Genomic DNA, 20,739 nt, shown 5'->3' on the forward strand with positions numbered 1-20,739 from the left:
CACACCGCAAAGGAAGAGGAGCTTCGTCGCTTCCAACTTACGTATTACACATATAGCTCTCGGCGCATCGGACTTGTAATTTACGCTATGCTCGCGCGATCGCCTCGTGTGTGTGTGTGTACGTGTAATCCAACAGCAGCTCGACTTTGTTTCGCCCTTTTGTCCCGATCCTCTAGCTGGACAGATTAATTGCTCTGTATTTTACACAATTGCCCCAGCGCAACGTTAAAAGTTTCGTGTAATATAATTACCCTCGGCTGCGAAAAAAAGGCGCGCAGCAGCTATCCGGTAACAAGACTCGCGAGCTGACAAAGTTGCTGACACTTACTTTTTGCCGCTTTATATATAGATCGCGGCCAATTGAACCTCGTTCTTTTTTTGCCATTTTAAAAATAGGAATTATGCCAATTGAGTCTCTCTCTGTGTCTCGTTCGCAGGTGGAAATGAAAGGACTATCCGGTCCGATTGAATTCAAAGAGGGCCGCAGGATACAGTTCAAGCTGGACCTGCTCAAGCTGAAGCAGCACTCGCTCGTGAAGGTGGGCGAGTGGAGGCCCGGCCTGGGCATCAACGTCACCGATCGCACGGCCTTCTTCGAGCCGGGCTTGACCAACGTCACTCTGGTGGTCATCACGATTTTGGTAAGATGGCTCAATTTTCCCTCATATTCGTTCAGGAGACCTTTATCCCTTTTTAGTGATATAATATACTGTTGCGGCGCGCGTTAACGTCTCTCTCTTATTAAACTCTCTTTCTCTATTTCTATATCGTTATGGATTTTGTACGCGGAATCGGTTCTATTTTTGACGCGCTTAAATAATTAATATATCAAATACATCAAAATTATGGCTGTCCGTTTATAGCCTGCTATAAATTCAAATCGAATCAGGTCGCACATCAACTCTCAGCAAACATATATACATCTCGACGCATTCAATGTTTGTTTCGTATTAAATCGTCTCAATCTCTCACCTTTTCTCTCTCTCATCCTCTTTCTCTATCTGCTTATAAAATATCATTTTTTAATTACTTTTTTTCTACATTTTTGTTGTCGTTTCGTTGCTGCACTAACGCTATACAATAAATAACATCTCCAACGAAATGTCAAAAACCAAAAAAAAAAATTATTGTCATTAATCACACGCAAAAAACTGAGATCCAAAGTATAAAAAAAAAAACAAACTGGCAGGAAACACCGTACGTGATGATGCACCGCGACAAGAAGCACACGGGCAATTCACGCTTTTACGGTTTTTGCGTCGATCTGCTCGAGATGGTGGCGCAGAAGCTCGGCTTCGCTTACGAGCTGGAGCTCGTGCCCGACCAGAAGTACGGGGCTCCCGACCCCGTGACCGGCGAGTGGAACGGCATGGTCCGGGAGCTCATGCGACATGTACGCATGTGATATACAAAAGTTTTTCTCTTTCTTCTTATTTTTTTTTTTTTTTCGTTTTTGCCTTTGCGCCCTTTGTATTGAAAACAAAAAATTCATCCGTAATTATGGGATTTTTCTGTACTTATATATTTGCACCGTTTTTTGATGAAATCAAAGCTTTTTGAATAGTGTACATAATATGATATCACTTTTGTCACGTTTCCATTTAGTGTACATAGGCTACGATCAACGATTATTAACATCATAATAATAGATATAGAACATAAAATAGCTAAGAGAAATTTTTCCTCTTTCCATTCATAATATAATAAGCGAGCGCACCTGCATTTTTATCACGCACCCTTTTGTACATAATTACATCTCTCTCTCTCTCTCTTTCTTATATACATTTTATGTCTTCGATTTGAATTATATAGCTTATCTCAGTCGCATAGCTGTACAAAATTGAGCTTTTTTTACTATACTACTCTACTACTTATATTATAAATATTACATTACATTTTTGCCGTCTGTTTTTTGAGCTTTTTTATATATAATTACATAAATAACTCTTCTTCCCTCTCGGAACTTTTTGCATACTTATACAAAACCTCCCGCGAGTACTACAATCCCCTCTCAGAAAAAAAACGAACAACCAAAAAAACGAAAGAAAAAAAAACGACACGCCCGTATAATAATTAGGAACAGCCGTACGTAATGCTGCGGACGCGCGGCAATCACAGCGGTAACGATCACTACGAGGGTTTCTGCATCGATCTGCTCAAGGAAATAGCGCGTATGGTTGGTTTCACCTACAAAATCGAGCTCGTGCCAGACGGCAAGTACGGCGTGTATAACTACGAGACCGGCGAGTGGAACGGCATCGTCAGGCAGCTCATGGATAAGGTAAGTCGACTCGACTTGCTCGAGGGCCGACCTCCTCTCTCCATCACACACACACACACAGTGGCTGCTGCTGCAGAATTACGTCTCATTCTCCTCCTCTCTTTGTCGCTTTTTTCATTCTCATTCCATGGCTCATTTTTATAGCTTTCATCGTCGTCTCTTTTTCGCGTATACAATTATTATTGTTTTATATCACATATAATAATAATACGTCAACGATGTGGTGCATAATGTGTATACACGTTTGACGATGGGGGAGAGGATAAATAATGGAAAAGTGAAAATTTCAGTAAAATTGTACATCCTCGCGTGCTGCGCTCAGAGAGCGAAAGAGCAAGAGAGCGAGAGAGGAGGGCTCGGCCAGAAAGTTCGTTAGCGCAAAGTTGGCCGCTTTGAAGCGCGCGCGCGCGCCGAGCCTTTTCAATTAAAACTTTCAATATATAAACGTGTGCGTTAGCCGAGGCACACGATGGTTTAAAATGTTATCTGCTCTCTTTCACGCTTGAAACCATAATCGAATGAAACATATTTCGATGTGCATTCTGCTGCTGCTGCCTTTTTCTGTGGCGGGAGAGGGACGCGGGTGAAAAATATAATAAAACTTTCTGCGGCGAGCAAAGCTCTCTTCTCTCTCCCTCTCCGTCTATCCCTGGTGAATTAAACAAAAGGCCAAAACATCTTCGTTAGAGTCACTTTCACCCGCAAGGAGCCTTGCAAATAACCATGCCAAATTTGAATTCGCCACCTCTCTCTTTCTCTCTAGGCAGCAGCTCTCCGCAAGATGAAGACTATGCAAATTCTGCCGTGAAATTGAGTCTATGTATGTACGAAGGTGTGTTTATGTGTGCGCTTATTGGTGTCAGTGTGTGCAAGTGTGTGTGTTGCCTACAAAGCTGCGGTGAGAGATCGAAATATATATATCTATGTACGCTTATACACACCTCGAGCTCTGCTGCTACTGCTGCTGCTGATGATGATGATGATGGCGATGGCGCGCGGAGGATTATTTCCGATTGACGCTCTGCGAAAGCTCATTTGCTGCTACCCCCTATTCCCGTTCCCAACCCTCTCGCTCTGATATTGGTCTATGTTACAGGTATACGTGTGTATATATTGAGAATGTGCGAGAGATATATCCTGCATCGTATGAAATAATTATTATGTTTGTTTTCCCGCCCGTTTGTGCGAATATTTAATTGAAAAACAAATGGAACTACACACACGTATATTATTTGCCTGCAGAGTGTTTTTATTTTTATATTTATATCGTATATTGCGAACGATCGCCTACAAATTTTATACACATAGCTTTATGCAGAAATATTTGATTGAAAACTCAATTGTACATATCTAAACACATAATATTTTTTAGCTATATATATTACTTTATAAATCTGGCATGCTTAGAGTTTTTTTCGATATCATTATATTGTAATTTATAATAGGCTAATTTGTAAAATACGCTTACTACCCCCCTGTAAATTCTTAGTAATCACATTTATATCCACATATCGATACCTTACAATCTCAAGTCTTGGGAGCAAGAATTTGGTCAAAATACTGATCATTGTATTTTTAATTGGTCGAGTATAGAAGGCTGATCTGGCGGTCGGCTCGATGACGATAAACTACGCACGCGAGAGCGTCATCGACTTTACCAAGCCATTCATGAACCTCGGCATATCCATCCTGTTCAAGGTACATTATGCACTTTTCATAAAATTATTGCTCATTCGCTCATTTGGAGCACTTAATTTTCAGGTACCGACTCGACATCAAGCTCGGCTCTTCTCCTTCATGAACCCTCTAGCCATCGAGATCTGGCTCTACGTCCTCGCCGCCTACATCCTCGTCTCGGTGACGATGTTCGTCGTGGCGCGCTTCAGCCCCTACGAGTGGAACAATCCTCACCCCTGTCACAGCCAGGGTCCCGTGGAAATAGTGGAGAATCAGTTCTCGCTCGCGAACAGCTTCTGGTTCACGATTGGGACTTTGATGCAGCAGGGCAGCGATCTCAATCCCAAGGCTACGAGCACTCGTATCGTCAGCGGTGTCTGGTGGTTCTTCACCCTCATCATCATCGCCTCGTACACTGCCAATCTGGCGGCTTTTCTCACGGTCGAGCGCATGATCACGCCGATCGAGAACGCCGAGGACTTGGCCGGACAGACGGATATATCTTACGGGACTTTGGACAGCGGCAGCACCATGACCTTCTTCCGCGACTCGATGATCGAGACCTACAAGAAGATGTGGCGCTTCATGGAGAATCGCAAGCCGTCGGTCTTCGTGCCGACCTACGAGGAGGGCATCAAGCGCGTGCTGCAGGGCAACTACGCCTTCCTCATGGAGTCCACCATGCTGGACTACATCGTCCAGCGGGACTGCAACCTGACGCAGATCGGCGGCCTACTCGACAGCAAGGGCTACGGCATCGCCACCCCCATGGGCTCGCCGTGGCGCGACAAGATCTCCCTGGCCATACTCGAGCTGCAGGAGAAGGGCGAGATACAGATACTGTACGACAAGTGGTGGAAGAGCCCGAGCGACACCTGCATGAGGAACGACAAGGGCAAGGAGAGCAAGGCCAATGCCCTCGGCGTCGATAACATTGGTCGGTAGCTTCGTGTACAATTGTATGTAACAAACGATCCAATTCTGTCTCTAATTGCAGGGGGTATCTTCGTGGTTTTGCTCTGTGGCCTGACGTTCGCCACGCTCATAGCCATCTTCGAATTCTGCTACAATTCCAAAAGAAACGCACCGCCGGAAAGCGTAAGTATTTCGATCGAGCATCTCTGAATACTTCATTCTGTTTAGTCGTCTTTATAGGGCATGGTTTTTATTACTTTATAATAAATTATTATATACCCTGGAATGCTGCATGTTTAATATCGTTTTATTTGTTTGGATTTTCTTTCACCTGTGTTTTTAGTTTGAACTGAACGAGTATTGAGCCGACTATTTATTAGCGCGATGTCGAGTCGACGAACAGGTAATAATTTATTAGATTTATGTCTTATGCTATAAAATTTTATCGTAGAAATTATATCGTTCAACCGACCCACTGAAAAATTTTCCATTACTAACAATCGAATGAAATTTAAAACAGGAACACGCGAGCCCGATACCAGGCACCACGTCGTGCTCGGGTTCCCTGCAGGGCATCTCTCAGGTAATCGATGCGCAGCAGCAGCAACAAGAGGTCGCCGAGCTGCAGCAACAGGAGCAGGAGTCCCTGTGCTCGGAGATGGCTCGTGAATTCTGCCGAGCCATGCGCTGCTTCGGCGGTGGCGCCGGAGGAGGCAGTGGCAGCAGCCGAGCCGCGCGCCGGCGCAAAAAGAAGCAGAAGGACAGCTGCGAAAAGTGCTCGACCCACGTGCCAGGCTACCCCGTCGACACCTCCACTCCTATACCGATCAATGGCGTTCGATCGCAGGTGAGCGCAGTGACTCAATGACATTTTTCACCAGGAAAATAATATTTCTCGTTTTTCGTTCCGCAGAGAAGTAGCCTGGGAATGGAGGGATCGCCTCACATACACATGCATCGGCAAACACCCTCGCCGGATTACGAGAATTAGAGGAGATCGTCACGCGATTGTTACGGAAAAGATTTAAAACTATATTATCCTTCAAGAAATCGAGAAAAAAAAATTAACATATATTAAATGTTGTTTAATTATAAATACATGTCTGCACACGAATTATCGATGCAATACCGATAAAGGTGAGAAACCGCTACCAGGTTGAAAAATTTTAAATTTCCATAACTCGACTTCTGTGCTGAATATTTTTCGCTTAATGGTGTACCCCCTCAAAGACCGTTACAACAGATGTCATTATATAGAGCCGTTGTTATGCGAGCCAAAATATTCAGTATACGAGTCTCAGAAAACTGGTTTTGAAAATTTTCATTTTTACACCCTGTCGTGTCTCGCGGCATTCTCTCTTAGTATAAAAAAATCACGATATAAAAATGTGCGCGTATTCGAGAGACCGCGTGCGTGATATATAATGTTGAAAAAAACGAGATTGGTGTGAACGTTTTTTTTTACCCGAAACAAGAAATAATTACGTTTTATCTAATTATGATGTAACTGCGAATCGTATGTCAATTTTTTCAACGATCAGAGGAGGACGATGAAAATCCGAGGCTGTCAATTGGCACCGAATTATTATATATGCTAGCCGATATTGTAATAGACAATTATTATTAAATATTAAATTTTCATTGAACTTATTCATTGTAGTTTTCCTTCTTTTACCTCAATGATATCTATACGTACATTTTGCAATCTTTTTTAACACCAGTCGATAAAGCAAACACCTACAACCTGTGGGAAGTAATCATTATATATTTTCTTTTTTTTTTTTTTTTTAACAAGTATAAAATCTCACTGAGCCAATAAGTCATGAGATATTTATTGAGTCTTTACTTATCGACGTGAAAAATGTTTACCTGTATTGATAATAAAGAACAGAGTGGATATTGACATTTTTATATAACATCATTTATTAAGGGATAAAATAAATGATTAATAACATATCACTTATATATGAAACTATAACATTTCTTAAAGTGTTCATTATTAATTTACGATATAAAAGAAATCACATCACATATACAACCCTCCCCACACATGGCGATGGTCACACTTCGCTCAAAGCGTCAGCGAAGAAAAACTTATACGAGAAACATTATTACAATTAATAATTAAAAAATATAAAAAAATAATACAAAATCACACTGCGTAGCTTTTACATAATGATTCAATATATACGTGTTTTTTATCTATATCTTCTCGCGCTCTCTCGGTGTCGAGTTCGTACTAGCGAACTCGCGCGTTCACCGATGAGCGGCTATACAATAATAAACGCAACGGAGATGTTGAGTTTTGTTACTTAGGCGCAAGAAGCGACAAATTACAATATATAAGTATACTTCACAATAAATATTAGACGATTTTTTTGTTTCTTTATAATTCATACAGAAAAGAGAGAGGGAATAAAGTCTTCGATCCCTAACGCTTCGAACCAGTATTACAACGAACCAATCATGTCTTTTTGCCCTCTCGTACAGTTTTTAATTTATGTATTTTGTTTTCGTTCTCATCGTTTCACTTCGTCATACATAATATATATCCTTTTTTTTACATATATATTCATCAATGATCTTCAAAAGGGCCAAGTCAAATAGGTTGAATTTTTTATTATTGTACGCAATATGATCATTCAATAACACTTCTGTGACTTTTTGAAATTAAATAGTTTTTCTTTTTTCTTTTTTTATATATAAACGATGCATTTAACTCAAGCAACGTATCTATTATTTTTCATATATGCTCTTCATGTTAATAACATTGTTTTATATCTTTAAGATCTAAGTCTGTGTTTTTTTTATTCTCATTGTTTCTCATTCGCGAATTCGAAGATATAATCTCACATCTTTGACTATGTTTTTTTTCTTCTCAAGAACATCATTATCATCATTTTTCTGCTCTCTTCATTTTATATTTAAATCATCATATATCAAACGTAATTTCTCGCGGTACACGGCATTCACATTCATATAATCTGTTTTAAATTATGGTGAATAATAATTAAAATTATTATTAAGGTAATTATCGAAATGAATTAATAAAAAAAAAGACGCGGGTGTGAGATGTGATACACATATAAAGCTTTCTTGTATACATATATCGCTTGTTTTTTGAGTCCGTTTAAACTAAACTCATTTCTCTAAAAAACTAACTGTATCAACCCGGGGGATTTTTGTTTTCCACTACGAGATTATTTAATATAAATTTAATATTAACACGAGAGACGACAATGGTAAAAAAATCTGAACGTTAATCAAACGAAACATTTGTTTAATATAACGTCAAGGCAACCTCAAGAATTATTTATCCTTCGTATGCAAATATATAATTTTTTCGTTATGTATCACCATCGTGTCGCATAGCAAACAAACAGGCTCAACTGATTTTTGTGTTTTCGTAAAATTATAAATTGTCGAACGAGAAGAAAACAACGTATAAAATTGCGCCTATACTTATCGAAATGGCCTTTCCGAGAAAAAAAATCATCGACGGCAGAGTTATCAGTTCTGCAGTCGACGGCCATTTTACAGACAGCAAACGATATCGTGTTTCGATGTCAGCCGCGCGCGCGCGCGTGTGCATATACACACAGAGTCGCGTAAACACATAATACAATTTTTTTTTCTCTCTTCGTCGAGAAAGAAACGTACACGTCTGCAATGCTCTATTGGCGTCGAAGACATTACAATTGGTAAAAATTCGCAACCGATTCTCTTCGTTTCCTCGGATATAATAATAAAATATATTCAGTAATGGTTTATACACAGAGTAAACGCACTTATATTGTAAACATTATTAATAATGATAATGACAGAAGGTCTCGAAACTTTCAGGCGTGATGAAAAGAGCAAAATCGCTAACGACCATTTATATTGTGAACCTCGACTTTTTTTCGCACTCTTTGAGATCGCTCAGCAGAGATTCGCAAATGTCTTTTTCTGCCTCGCGCCCAGTTTCGTACACTCGCGAAGACGACGGACGAGACGAGGCTGTAAAAAAAAATAATAAAAAGAAGACCATTTACGAATCTCTGGCCCACTTGGTTTACATATTAATCCGTAATATGTCATACTAAAATTCATTAAAAACTTAAATAATAGATAATAGCCGACGAATTCTCCGTTGGCTGTGATTAACAGAGTTGCGATGAATATTGCGAAGGTTATTTCTTTCGTTGGTCAAGCGATTGTCGCGCATGTACGTTTGTAATGAAATTGAAGACACGAAAAAATGACAGACTCTGACGCGATAGAGGAAGTGAAGAATAATTGGTTTTTCATACACTCTCATTCTCATTCTCCTTAATTCTCTCGTACTCTCTATCAATACTTTCCAGCGAAATATGACAATGAAATGGAGTTATTTATACAAAACATTATGAAGCGATGCACTTAGTAAGGCGGCGATTTAATATATTAATTATATAATATATATTTAAAAAAAAAGAATCGTTACGTTCAATGTAACTAATATGTTTGAATTCTATATAATTTTGGTTTAACACAGCATGACATTTTTCTTTAACATTAGTTATAATCTTATTGATTTAGATCAGACAGCACTGTTTTTCTTTACTGTTGAATCAGATTTTTCGATTGTTACAATTTCATTTCGCAGAAAAATGCACTAACGATTTTTTTGAGACTTGTGAGAAACTCTTGAATTTTGAAATTCGAATGTGCGCGAAGCAGGTATCGTTTTTATTAATATTATTATTATCATTATTTGTCTTGCGTCAACTCCTGTAGTTTTTGATATGTCAGTACAGTTAAGGAGTCGGGTTGAATTAGTCAAAAATACTTTTCATCAGTTTGCTTTAATTCACTTGCTGTCTAATATTTGAGGTTTGGTCGATTGTATTTTTTTTTAATTTTTGTTTCTCCCGCTGCCTAGACGTTCAACTAGGTTTTGCATATTGTTTTACTTCAAAGGCTGTATTTTTGAAACGGGTACTGTATAGGAAGATTATTTTTTATATCGATATTTTATCGTTAAATTTTTTCCCGAAATTGAATGATACATTCGCGTGAAACACTGAACTATACGAGGGCTCAAACACCACACACATCCAGCCACTATATCATAGTAATTTTCCAAATAATTTTTTGCTTTCACGCGAGCTAATACAAACAGAACATTATTGTTTAATTCATTATATTTTCATCAGTTCATTACCAAATCATATACACACATATACTTTCAAATATATTTTAATTTAATTAAAATTGAAATTTACTCATTTGTGTATTCTTTGCTTACTACCATATAGAGAGTAATGATTATTTACATTGTTTATATATAACTAGCTAGATTATTTGTAATTACATTAAATTTGATTTGATAAAACAGCCTTTACTTCGTTACAACCACTTATATTTTTCAAAAGTTGGTCATTTCATTTCATTACAAACAAATGACGTTGTTAACGTGAATATATTAAAAAATTTGCTTGGCTTATTTTCGAATTTACAATTTAATTTAGAGACGTACTTTAAATGTACGTCGTGATAAAAAAGTATCTAATCTTCATAAAAATAATTCAAGAATAAAAATTTATTGAACTTCAAATTAATTAATTTCATAGAGAATAACTTTCAAAACTCAAGACTTTCTCATCCATATATAGAAATTTCATTTTCGATTAGGAGACTTTGACAATTATTGACTTTTCAATTATACGAAACGTCATATCATTTTGTTTGAATGATGAAGGATATTTATAATATTAAATGTGTAAATACGTTAAATATATATGTACTACGAAAGTTCAAAGTCGACGCGACAAGTAATTCCCTTCGACCGAAATCACTTGTATTATGTTCGTTTGTTCGTTTTAATTAATTTTTTCCACCCGTGATTTTAGTCCAAGATTCAAAGTATCACAACTTGTCTTTATTATGATTAAACATAGATAATAATAATAATTTTTTTCATCGCATATTTAATTTCTTTGCATTTTTATCTCACTTTGAAATTTTAAAAAATTAAACTTATTACACGAATTTGATTCAGTTTAAAACGATTTAAGTTAGTAAAAACATAAACGAAATCCAATGTGTATTGATCATCAATCAACATGGCTCTCACATTCTTATACGCGAAATTTTTTTAAATCACATGAAAATTAGCTTAGCTTGTTTTTGTTTTTAATAAAAATGTATTATAATTACGTGCTAAAAATTTTCAAAATCACTTTTTTGTTTGTTTTCTCTTAAAATATAAAAAAATTTGAAATTCCTAATTTGAATGATCGAAACGAAATTTGATAAAGTATTTACAAAGTCCTACGCACAATTTTCTCTTTCTCAATATTCATTTTGTTAGAAGAATTAAAATTAGAAAAAAAACTACTACATGCTCTCCTGTATTCACTCACGCATACTCATCGTCATCGTCACGCACACACTTATACATACAAACTCCAGAAAATCGAATATATCCAAATGACGGAGAAAAGACGTCGCACACACACAGGGCCTGCAGACGAATTTTCCACAAAACAGCAGACGCTCTCCTTCGAAATAAAAGCCAGTACACGGAATAATATTATATATTACACACGATGTTGATGTTGTTTCTTTCTTTTTTCAGCGTGACCTCTGTTGTATTTGATGTATCCCTTTTTTTTCTCAGCTTGCTTCGCACGCGCTCGCATTCTCTCTAGCTCGCGTTCTCAATTATAATGGCGGTGCGATTTACGGATTGCGGGTGCACGTAGTTATGTCATGTAGCGCATCACAGCTCTCAGAGCGTACAGCAGCTCGGCTTGCATCCTCGCCTCCAGTATCATCAGGCACACGTGAACCTGCGATCATGAATCGTCAAGGTGAAAAAAATTGCCTCCACATATAAAGCTACATAAAAAAAAAAAAAAAATACATCTAAAAAAATAGCGTGTCTCGTGTCCTTACCTTTTCGCTGTGCTTGAACTCCCTCATGACGCGATCGTAGTCGCGCTTGGTCACTCGCTCGGGATAGCAGACGGCGCTCTTGATGAAGGTCTTGAGGCTGCGCTCCAGCAGCTGGTTCACCTCGTTGTAGTCGTAGTCGTCGTGCCTGATGCCGAACATGCACTGTATGTAGTTCCAGATCGCCCGGCGGAAGCGCGACGTGTCGACCCGACTGTGCGTGCCCATGGTGTAGTAGGTCAGATTGTAGGCCGTCTTGAACTTGTCGTCGAGCAGATTGCCGACGTCGTTGTAGAGCCGATTCACCAGGGAGTAGCCGTGGTCGTCCCAGCTGTAGTCCTGCACGCGGAAGGTCGGGATGTCGTTGAGCTGACCGCGCTTGGCGAAGTCCTGGTAGATGAAGGTGGGGTCCTCGATGAACTGGCCGATCTCGGCGTCGAGCAGCTGGAAGCCGTTGCGCTGGGGCGCCGCGGCGAGCTCGGCCGACTGCGTCTCCACCGTCTCGAAGCGTTTCGACAGCTCCTCCTGGGTGATCTGGCTCGACTCGGACTTCTCCGACAGGCGCTTCATGCGCTCCATGAGGGTCTCCACGCCGACCTCCTGCTCGCCGACGATGCTTGGCGAGGCAGGTGGCGACGGCATGGTCTTGTCCTGCTGCTGTTGTTGTTGTTGCGAGGACTGCTGTGGCTGCTGAGGCTGCTGAGGCTGCTGTGGCTGTTGCTGGACCGGCTTGGGACTGACGAGGCTCAGCGGTATATGGTGCTTGGGACTGCTGTTGCGACTGCCGATGACGCTGAAATTACTGTGGATCAAAATCCTTTCCGGTTGCTGTGGCGGCTGCTGCTTGTTGGCTTGGACGTTCTCCTTGTAGTTATGTCCCATTGTGTTGTCCAATTCCTCGTTGATGCCGCAGGCGAAGACGAACGACGACAGCGAGTGGAAATGTGCCAGCAGCACGATCGCGTGCACGACCTCGGCTAACGACCAGTTGTCCGCTCCTTTTGTCAGTTTCTGCATACACAGACACACACATACATACGTGCATAAGTAACAAATCAATTCGTATGAAGTGCATGTCGCTCGCTCTCTCTCTCGTGCGCTGCATTATGCACGTTATTAAAATTATTATACTACTACTAATACCATGGACGTACCTCGATGTGAGTTTTGTTGAGCAGCCAAGGCCTGTGCGCGAGGATCTTGTTGATTTCGTAGAGGTCCTGGAGCTTGGTGGGTATCGATCTGAGGCCCTGCAGCCAGTTCTCGTTGCCGCCTTGGTGCAGAAATTCCGTCTTTTGAAGATTGATCAGATAGCTACATTGATGCCTACCAGCGGCCTGCGCGTGACAAAAAGCAGAGAAAAATCCATGATGAAATTTCATTAATCAGCGAAAAAAATTTTTTCAACATTTTTTCCTCGTTTTACTATTATAATAATCGCGCGTGCTCGACGTCGAATCCCTAGGGGGGCTTTATCGGACAGTCGATAGATAGTACATGCGAAATTCTCTCATTGATCGAGTACTCGCGCGCGAGCCGATAAAAAAATTTGTAAAAAAAAAAAGTTCGACGGGGGAATAAAAGCATCGTCGTCGCTGGTATTATAGAAGTTGTGTGTATGTGGATGACAAAATAATCGTGTGTGTGTGCCACGCAGTTATCGAACACGAAATAGTTCACGACTCGTGTGCGTGAGTGTGCAATATCTATAGGCTAGAGGGGTGGTGGTGGTGCAGCAGCGGACTGTACTCGATCGAAACAAAAAAAGTTTGTCAACGTTAATAATAGACCGTAGGCTAGACAGAGAGACGTTTTTTTCGCGCGATCTCTGACCCGCCACGCGTACGTTGTACGTGTGCACGACGATGACTCCGTTCGAAATTTGCAAAATAGAGAGACAATACGAACTTTTGCGCGACTATATGGAGGAGAAAGTTTACGTCGTGTTGTTTCGCGTACACTTACCATTATAGCAATGAGATGTCTGTAATCGTAGGGCAGAGGTCCGTCGCCCCGGGTGATGAAGTTCTGCGTCCTGAGAAAGTGCTCGAGATAGGTCGGATGCGACGACATGACTCGCGACACGTGATCCAGCCTGTTGTTCTGCAGGAACGCGTCCATCAGCAGCATGTGCGTCTGCAAGCAGAAAGAAAAACAGACATTTCGCCATTAAAAACAATGAATCTCACTCTCGACTCCTTATAATGCATGTGGGATATAGTATGTATAATATATATGTAGGTATATAAGACACAAGTCGTGTGTATGTGTCTGCTTTTTTGGTAATCCGATCTCGGCGCAAGGACACTTACACACACACCGAAAGTCGTCGTCGTCGTCGTCTCATCGCGTGCGTACATACATTATGAGACAAGAAACGGAAACACCTACATACATGCATACGCGTACGTACACGCTTTAAGCTAGCTCTAGAGCTCTGGCCAACACGGCGTGTCTCTCTATCTTCTCTCTGTCTCTCTGTGCGCGCGCGAGTATTTTATATATGTATGTATGCAAGTGTCTTCGTGTGTATCCGTATGTGTGTGTGCGTCAAGTGCAATTCAAAGTCGAATCACTCGGTACGCGCGGGCGCGTGTATGTATGTATATGTAACTACACTGTTGCTGCTGCTGCTCTCCTTTTTACACATAAAGAGCAACAATGTATGCGCGAGCGAGGCCTCGAGACGAGGCAGCAACTCTTCGCTAACTACTACCCGTTTTTTTTCCTTCTTTTTCTCGAAAAAAAAGGGAATAATTCCAAGTCCGTATTTACATACAAATACCCTTACCATCGCTGCGGTGTGTGAATCTGCAGCCGAATCGGGAGACTACTTTTTTCTCTCTCGCAGTTTTAATGCAATATATAATAACGTGTAGCGCGCGGCACTCTAAGTAACTATACGCGATGACGCTCGCAAATCGAATCGCGCCGACTGATATAAATTTTAACACTTAGCATAACGTTTAGATATTCATTCGCGCGCGCGATCGAGTAATTCAGGTTTTTTTTGCGCACGCTCCATAGTGTGGTACCTCCATGTACACACTCGTCGTGCTTCACACATTGAAATACACACATTAATAAAACGCAACACACCTCGCATTGTCGCGCGGGAGTCTATGATAGATAAAAAAAAAAGAATTAAGTCGCGGCTTCCAACGCCGTCGCAATCAGGTGTTTGTATTGCATCAGCTTATTAATCCCCCTCGCGATGCACTGGCCGTCTTTCTATATACTATACAAGAAAAGCTTCTTAATTTTTCCGAAACTTCGAGTACGAACGCGTATCCGACTAACTGCGGGCACAGGCGCGATATTTGTCGTCGTCGTCGTCCCGTTCGACGATCTTCTGTCTCTTCTTCTTTCTCTCTCGCTCCCTCGTCAACTTGTCTGTTTACACGTTATATTCAGGTATATACGAGAGAGGCTACTGTCGTACGCATGTGTTGACTCGTGTCTTAAAACGATGTCAAAACTTTCAATCCTCCTCCTCCTCCTCCATCTCTCCACTTCTTTCTTCTCTTTTTTTTCGCAAGTAGTCGACTACGACTCATTGTTATTCTTTATACGACCCAGGACGAACGACGACGACGACGACGACGACTACGGTATAGTAGTATAGGTACGAAACTGTTTTTTAATAATAAATCACTGAAGCCTCGCGCTGCACTGCAACTTTCACACAGCGAGAGAGAGAGAGAGAGAGAGAGAGACGGCCGATATCAATTCAGCACGAGCGATAAACTCTATATAAACGCCGATATGTTATATCACATGTATGAAACATTAATCAAGATTCGCCCGGTGCACACATGTGTGCCTGTGTGTATACGTGTGTGTCATGAATAATTGATGAGCCGTACGTGTCAATTACATACATATATTCGTCCCAGAAAAAGGAGAGCTTTTGCGCTCGTGCGCGCGCGAGCATCGACACACAAAAAAACAGATAATAATAAATAAAATAAAGAGGAAGAAAAAAAGAAGAAGGTACTAGAGCTCCAAATCGTATATAATTAGTTTTTCGACTCGAGCGAGAGGAGAGATCGGACCCCGCAAAGACCAGTAGCTATTCCGTATATATTTATCGCCCATCATCATCATCATCATCATCATCATCGCCGCAGCGTGCAACGCAACACAACTCGAAAGCGAAGAAAAGAAACCGGTTTTTTCGCCGGAGAGCCGAAAATAATCCTGCAAGAGGTACAAAATCACCGTGTCTAATTAATCATCCCCGCACACATATACACGCACAAAAATATTGTTCCCTGTGCTATGCTCCTCCTCCTCCTCCTCCTTCTTCGTCATCATCATCTTACTTCTTCGTTCGTTCTCGTCTTCTTCTTCTCCGGCCTTTTTTTCCAATTTGCCAAGTTTCAAGGTTGAACTACATTTCGCCCAACGCGCGCGTGATTAATGTCGAATACATATTATATACTGTATGTGCAATCTTCGTGACCTTGAAAAATGATAATCGGTGCAGTCGCAGAGCCCCGAGTCTCAATAATATCGGCGAAATTTTGCACGGCGTATCGAGCGTGCGTCGATTGGAGCTCGATGAGTCGACTCTGTGAGGACAAGCCGTCTACTGCATTTGTGCACGCTTTGACGAGTATGTCATATGTATGTATGTGTGCTAGGCTTCCGCATTTTTGTATCATCTATTATTCGGTGTATTCTTTTTTTTTCTTATGACTCATTGCTCGCACATTCGACTGTGTGCGATAAGTGTCTGCACGCGCGTTTATTAACATAAAAGCGCGCGGCGGTCTCTTATAAATACGAGCTTGCACGCAGTGTATCGATTTTCATTCAGCCGAGTAATAAGAGAGACGGAGAGAAACAAAATTTTCTTTTCGTCGTCGTAGTCGATCGTTGACGGTACTTTGTTTATTATTATTGCTTGCTCGCTTGCTTGTGCTTGCGCTGTGAACGAGCTCGAATCTCGAGTACGCGGAGGAGGAGCAGCAGCAGCAGCTTCAATTATATACGAGCTCATCAGGGTGGAATAATGAGCGCAGAGCGTATATGTGTGCGCGCTAGAGACTGACGTCGCTGAACATCGTCGTATACAGCATATAGTCGAGCTGGAAATCTCATTTTCCGATTGCCGGCGTACTCTATAAACGGAGCTCGCAGTGCAGCACAGCGCACAATCGATCTCTATTATACATCTCGTCTAATATCAATGAGAAAATATGCTGCTGATGCCGCTGCTGCCGCTGATGTGCTTCATTGGCGCGTCTCTCGGGATGTAGTATAGCGGTATATGTAATCGACCTTTTATTCCGGTGGTTCGATGCTGCTGCTGCTTCTGCTCTGGTGTGTACACTACTCGCACACACACTAACTGCGAAAATTTGGCCCTGAGCCCAAATTCGAATAAACTTGTGTGCTGTGCTTCTGCTGCTCTTATGCGCACGCGGCCCGTAAAAGGGAACAAAAACAACAACAGCGTCGACGACGACGACGACGACTTGTGGCCAGGAGGAGGCGCGCATAAATACGTTGTTGTGTACGTACCGGGCCGGGTCATGAAAATTTAATGAGAAATATACATTGTAGCATTATAAGCGCAACAACGAGACACGAAAAAGTTTCGAACCCGTGCCGCATATATACACTCCTCTTCTCTCCTCTCTCTCTCTCTCTCTCTATTCTTGCGGAGTATTATGTGCTACGATGTTGCAGCAATGCGTTGTGCGGAGCATCTCGCCCCGAAGGGAATACGGAATAATAAAGTATGCACCGTAATGGTTGCACAAGCCCTCGGAGGCAGTATTAGACGACCAAGAGCGACGACAAAAAATCTCAACTACGATGTTCGATGTATTAATTATATCCTCTCGTATCGTCCGATCGCTCCTTTTTCCACTTCGTCGTTACACGCTTAAATCTTGACTCGTCTCCTCGAAATTATTATTCGCGTTATAAAACGCGAATATGGGCTTGGAAAAAATATAATCACTGTACAAAGTTGTGTGTCGCACGGAGAGAAGAAAAAAGAAGAGAGATAGAGAGACGAATTCAACGCGAAAAAAAGGAGGAACGTTTAAGTTAATAATAAAAGCTGCTGAGCGCAGCAGCACGTTCACTCGCACGCGACGTGTACACACATACACGTACAATATTATAAGCGCAGCGCTGCTGCTGCTGTTGCTGACATAATCAACGAATATATACAACGTATAATATGCTACGCACACAGTGTGTAAGCGTTTGTGTGTATCTGTATGTGTCTGTGTGTGGGAATTATAAATTGCTTAATTAGAAAATTAAAACAATATGCTGCACGTTTATGTTGACACGAGAGCCTTACAAATTGGTCACGTTGATTTATCTAAAAGCTTCTCGGAGCATTGTTATCCGATTGTTTCGAGACTTTTTGTCTTTTTTTTCATCATTTTTTTTTTAACTCGACGACGATGATGATTTTTTGGGAGTGGATGTGTTTTTTCCCCTTTATATCGAAGCGTACGCGCGTTGAATTATTAACGAGTCACAGTAGCGCAGTTGATTTTTTTTTACTTATCGATGCATCATAGAAAAAATATGTCACGCTCGCGCGAGTGCGCGCCTCGATTCGAGGCAAAGCTATTAGATATAAAAAAGAAAACAAAGTCACATTGTATCTTCTGCGTTCGCACAGTACAGCACACGCAGAGTGAGTGATTTCTAGTTTTTCGATCGATCCCTGAATCTCTCTGCTGCTGCCGAGGTCGGGAAGCAGAAGTTTTGCGTGCGACGCACGGCGTGAAAAACATTAAAAAAAAAAGCTCGAGAAAGAGCAGCAGCAGCAGCAGCAGCGTCAGACAAAGGAACCCGCGGCGTCCCTTGCGCGCCCTTAAAACGAACCTATTTTCGAGAACTTAATGCATTTATAGTACCGTGTAGTACATGTGCCGCGAGAGCAAACAGATGTCTTTCGATGCGTCGTTTTTTTCCATCCTCTTTTGCGCGCAGAAAGCGAAGAACGTCATGTGTTGTAAATTACACAAGAAACCATGGCTGCTGCTGCTGTTTCTTCTTTTCTTTTTCCTTTCGCGAAGTAAACAAGCGTGAAGCAGGAAGTTATTTCGGGATTTTTAGCATACGCATTATAGTTAAAAACACGTGACACGCGCAGCAGCAGTAAAAATTAATTTTCACGAATTCACAATTATACTTCGCGGCAGCGGCCGAGGCGGTCGCGAAGAAGTAAACAACTTATTGTAGTCGTTATACCTATCTCTCTCTCTCTCGCTCTAGTCGAGTCTATATTGCTCGAAAACGTTTTTCGCCGATAAACGTGCAACGACTAGCCGCAAACACTGTGCACGGTCGTTGTCTTTCGACGGCGACGACGATGATGCAACACCTGAGCCGCTCAATGAATGAACTTTTCGATTGGGGTGGGAGGGGATTCGAGAAGGAACAATTATCGTCGATGAAAAAAAATGTCTCACTCCACGCAACACATTTTATGATTATTTTTTCATTATAATGTAAACCTTCGCGCTCGACCATCGGCACGGAGCAGCAGCAGCAGCAGCAGCGATGCAAATGCGAGCACACACAAAACGCGGAAACAATTATCGCAAAAAGATTAAACGCTCGGCTGATCTCGAATTATACCGTCCAGCCCTCCCTCCCTCTCTCGTCGGTGAGTATACAAAATGCATATATCGGTATGTATGCGTTAGCATAGGCCGCGATGATTGTAACTTCATAACTCATGCTATACATCCATGCGCCTTTTAATGCGTTTCTCTTTTCTTTTTCGCTTCGAATTCGTTTCACACTATAATAATGCGGTACCTATGCACGATGAGCCCCTTCGGTGCAGCATATAAGCTCGGTTCGTACTATACATAGGTGTAGCATGTGTGTGTATAGATGTAGGCCACATTTATGACGACGGGCGACACGGCATCATGGGTAAATTTATCATTTCCGCACTTGGCCATCCGTAAAGACAATGGATGCTACTGTGTGTGTGTGTATGTAAGTGCGCGTATGTATATGGATGCATATTATATACGCGTGTACGATACACGCGCATAGAGCACAGTACATTATAATAGAATCAGATTTCAGTTTCTAACATCCGGGGGTATTACAGTCGATATACTTTGGTAGCGAAAAAGTAATGACGACGACGATGATTTTTCGGACACATTTACGATCGAAGGTGTGTTATACGCTACGGTATATATATATATATATATATACGCGAGTCAGTTTTTTTTCCTCTACCTAGACATTGTAACGGTGAGCATATCGTTAATTAGCTTTGGAGTTATGTATAGGAAATATGTTTTTGCAAAAAGGCCAGAGGCTATACACGCTGCTGCGAGTTATCTCGCTGCTCGAGCATGAAAGGGACTCTTTGAAAAGTCATCAAATATTATAATGTACTCGCGAGTCGACTTGTTTTTCTGCCCGTCTATATATATGTGCGAGCTTCGGAGCTTCGGCGACGACGACAACAACAAGATTGTATAATCGCAATAGGGTATGTGTGTGTGTGTGTGTGCTGTGACAGTGGAATAGCGACTCGAATTTTGCAGATCAAGCGTATAATAATATTAGATATATATATTGTATTATGTTAAATGCAATATCGTAATAATACTCTAGTATTCTCATATTATCCCGCGGTGTAAAGTAGTGCATACAGGCCAGGCCGGGCCTCTCACTTTTCTCGCGCGCCTCTCCTTCGCTTTATACGTTTTTATCAGCTCTCTCGCTAGGCGCTAAATATACACTTATAATATTGTACATTATACTCGGCGAATAATATATACAGTCAGGAAAGATCACGTATGAACTATTATCTTATCGTTGCGCTGCCGAGTTCTCTTGCTCTCTCGAGGCTCGAGCTTTTGTGTCACTGCACGAGTACTGCCGCGAGAAGCGTCTAGGCGAAAAAAAAAATTATCGATCTTGAAAATCTCTCGATC

General features: G+C 41.3%; 2 protein-coding genes across 10 annotated transcripts in view; one reads left to right on the forward strand and one right to left on the reverse strand.

Moving 5' to 3' along the window:
- Positions 1 to 7,402, forward strand: part of LOC106657258 (glutamate receptor ionotropic, kainate 2-like) — a 50,195-nt gene extending 42,793 nt beyond the window's left edge. The window contains exons 9-16 of one of the 7 annotated variants that reach the window (XM_023459198.1): positions 438 to 641; positions 1,190 to 1,393; positions 2,078 to 2,281; positions 3,875 to 3,979; positions 4,043 to 4,895; positions 4,956 to 5,056; positions 5,394 to 5,720; positions 5,787 to 7,402. In XM_023459198.1, coding sequence (XP_023314966.1) covers positions 438 to 641; positions 1,190 to 1,393; positions 2,078 to 2,281; positions 3,875 to 3,979; positions 4,043 to 4,895; positions 4,956 to 5,056; positions 5,394 to 5,720; positions 5,787 to 5,864 — 2,076 coding nt within the window. In that variant the 3' untranslated portion in view covers positions 5,865 to 7,402. Of the gene's footprint in view, positions 1 to 437; positions 642 to 1,189; positions 1,394 to 2,077; positions 2,282 to 3,874; positions 3,980 to 4,042; positions 4,896 to 4,955; positions 5,057 to 5,216; positions 5,277 to 5,393; positions 5,721 to 5,786 lie in introns of those variants that run through there. The other 6 variants (XM_023459212.1, XM_023459202.1, XM_014378658.2 and 3 more) reach the window with 6 other exon arrangements.
- Positions 7,403 to 10,389: 2,987 nt separating this feature from the next.
- Positions 10,390 to 20,739, reverse strand: part of LOC106657260 (sestrin homolog) — a 97,351-nt gene continuing 87,001 nt past the window's right edge. For 2 of the 3 annotated variants that reach the window (XM_014378660.2, XM_014378663.2), the window contains 4 exons: positions 13,757 to 13,927; positions 12,946 to 13,128; positions 11,795 to 12,802; positions 10,390 to 11,688 (listed from right to left, as the gene is read on the reverse strand). In XM_014378660.2, the coding sequence (XP_014234146.1) occupies positions 11,602 to 11,688; positions 11,795 to 12,802; positions 12,946 to 13,128; positions 13,757 to 13,927 (1,449 nt within the window). In that variant the 3' untranslated portion in view covers positions 10,390 to 11,601. Of the gene's footprint in view, positions 11,689 to 11,794; positions 12,803 to 12,945; positions 13,129 to 13,756; positions 13,928 to 14,103; positions 14,238 to 20,739 lie in introns of those variants that run through there. The other variant, XM_014378662.2, reaches the window with a different exon arrangement.

This window comes from Trichogramma pretiosum, unplaced genomic scaffold (genome assembly GCF_000599845.2).
Source record: "Trichogramma pretiosum strain Unisexual culture from Peru unplaced genomic scaffold, Tpre_2.0 scaffold66, whole genome shotgun sequence".
Taxonomy (NCBI): Eukaryota; Metazoa; Arthropoda; class Insecta; order Hymenoptera; family Trichogrammatidae; genus Trichogramma; species Trichogramma pretiosum.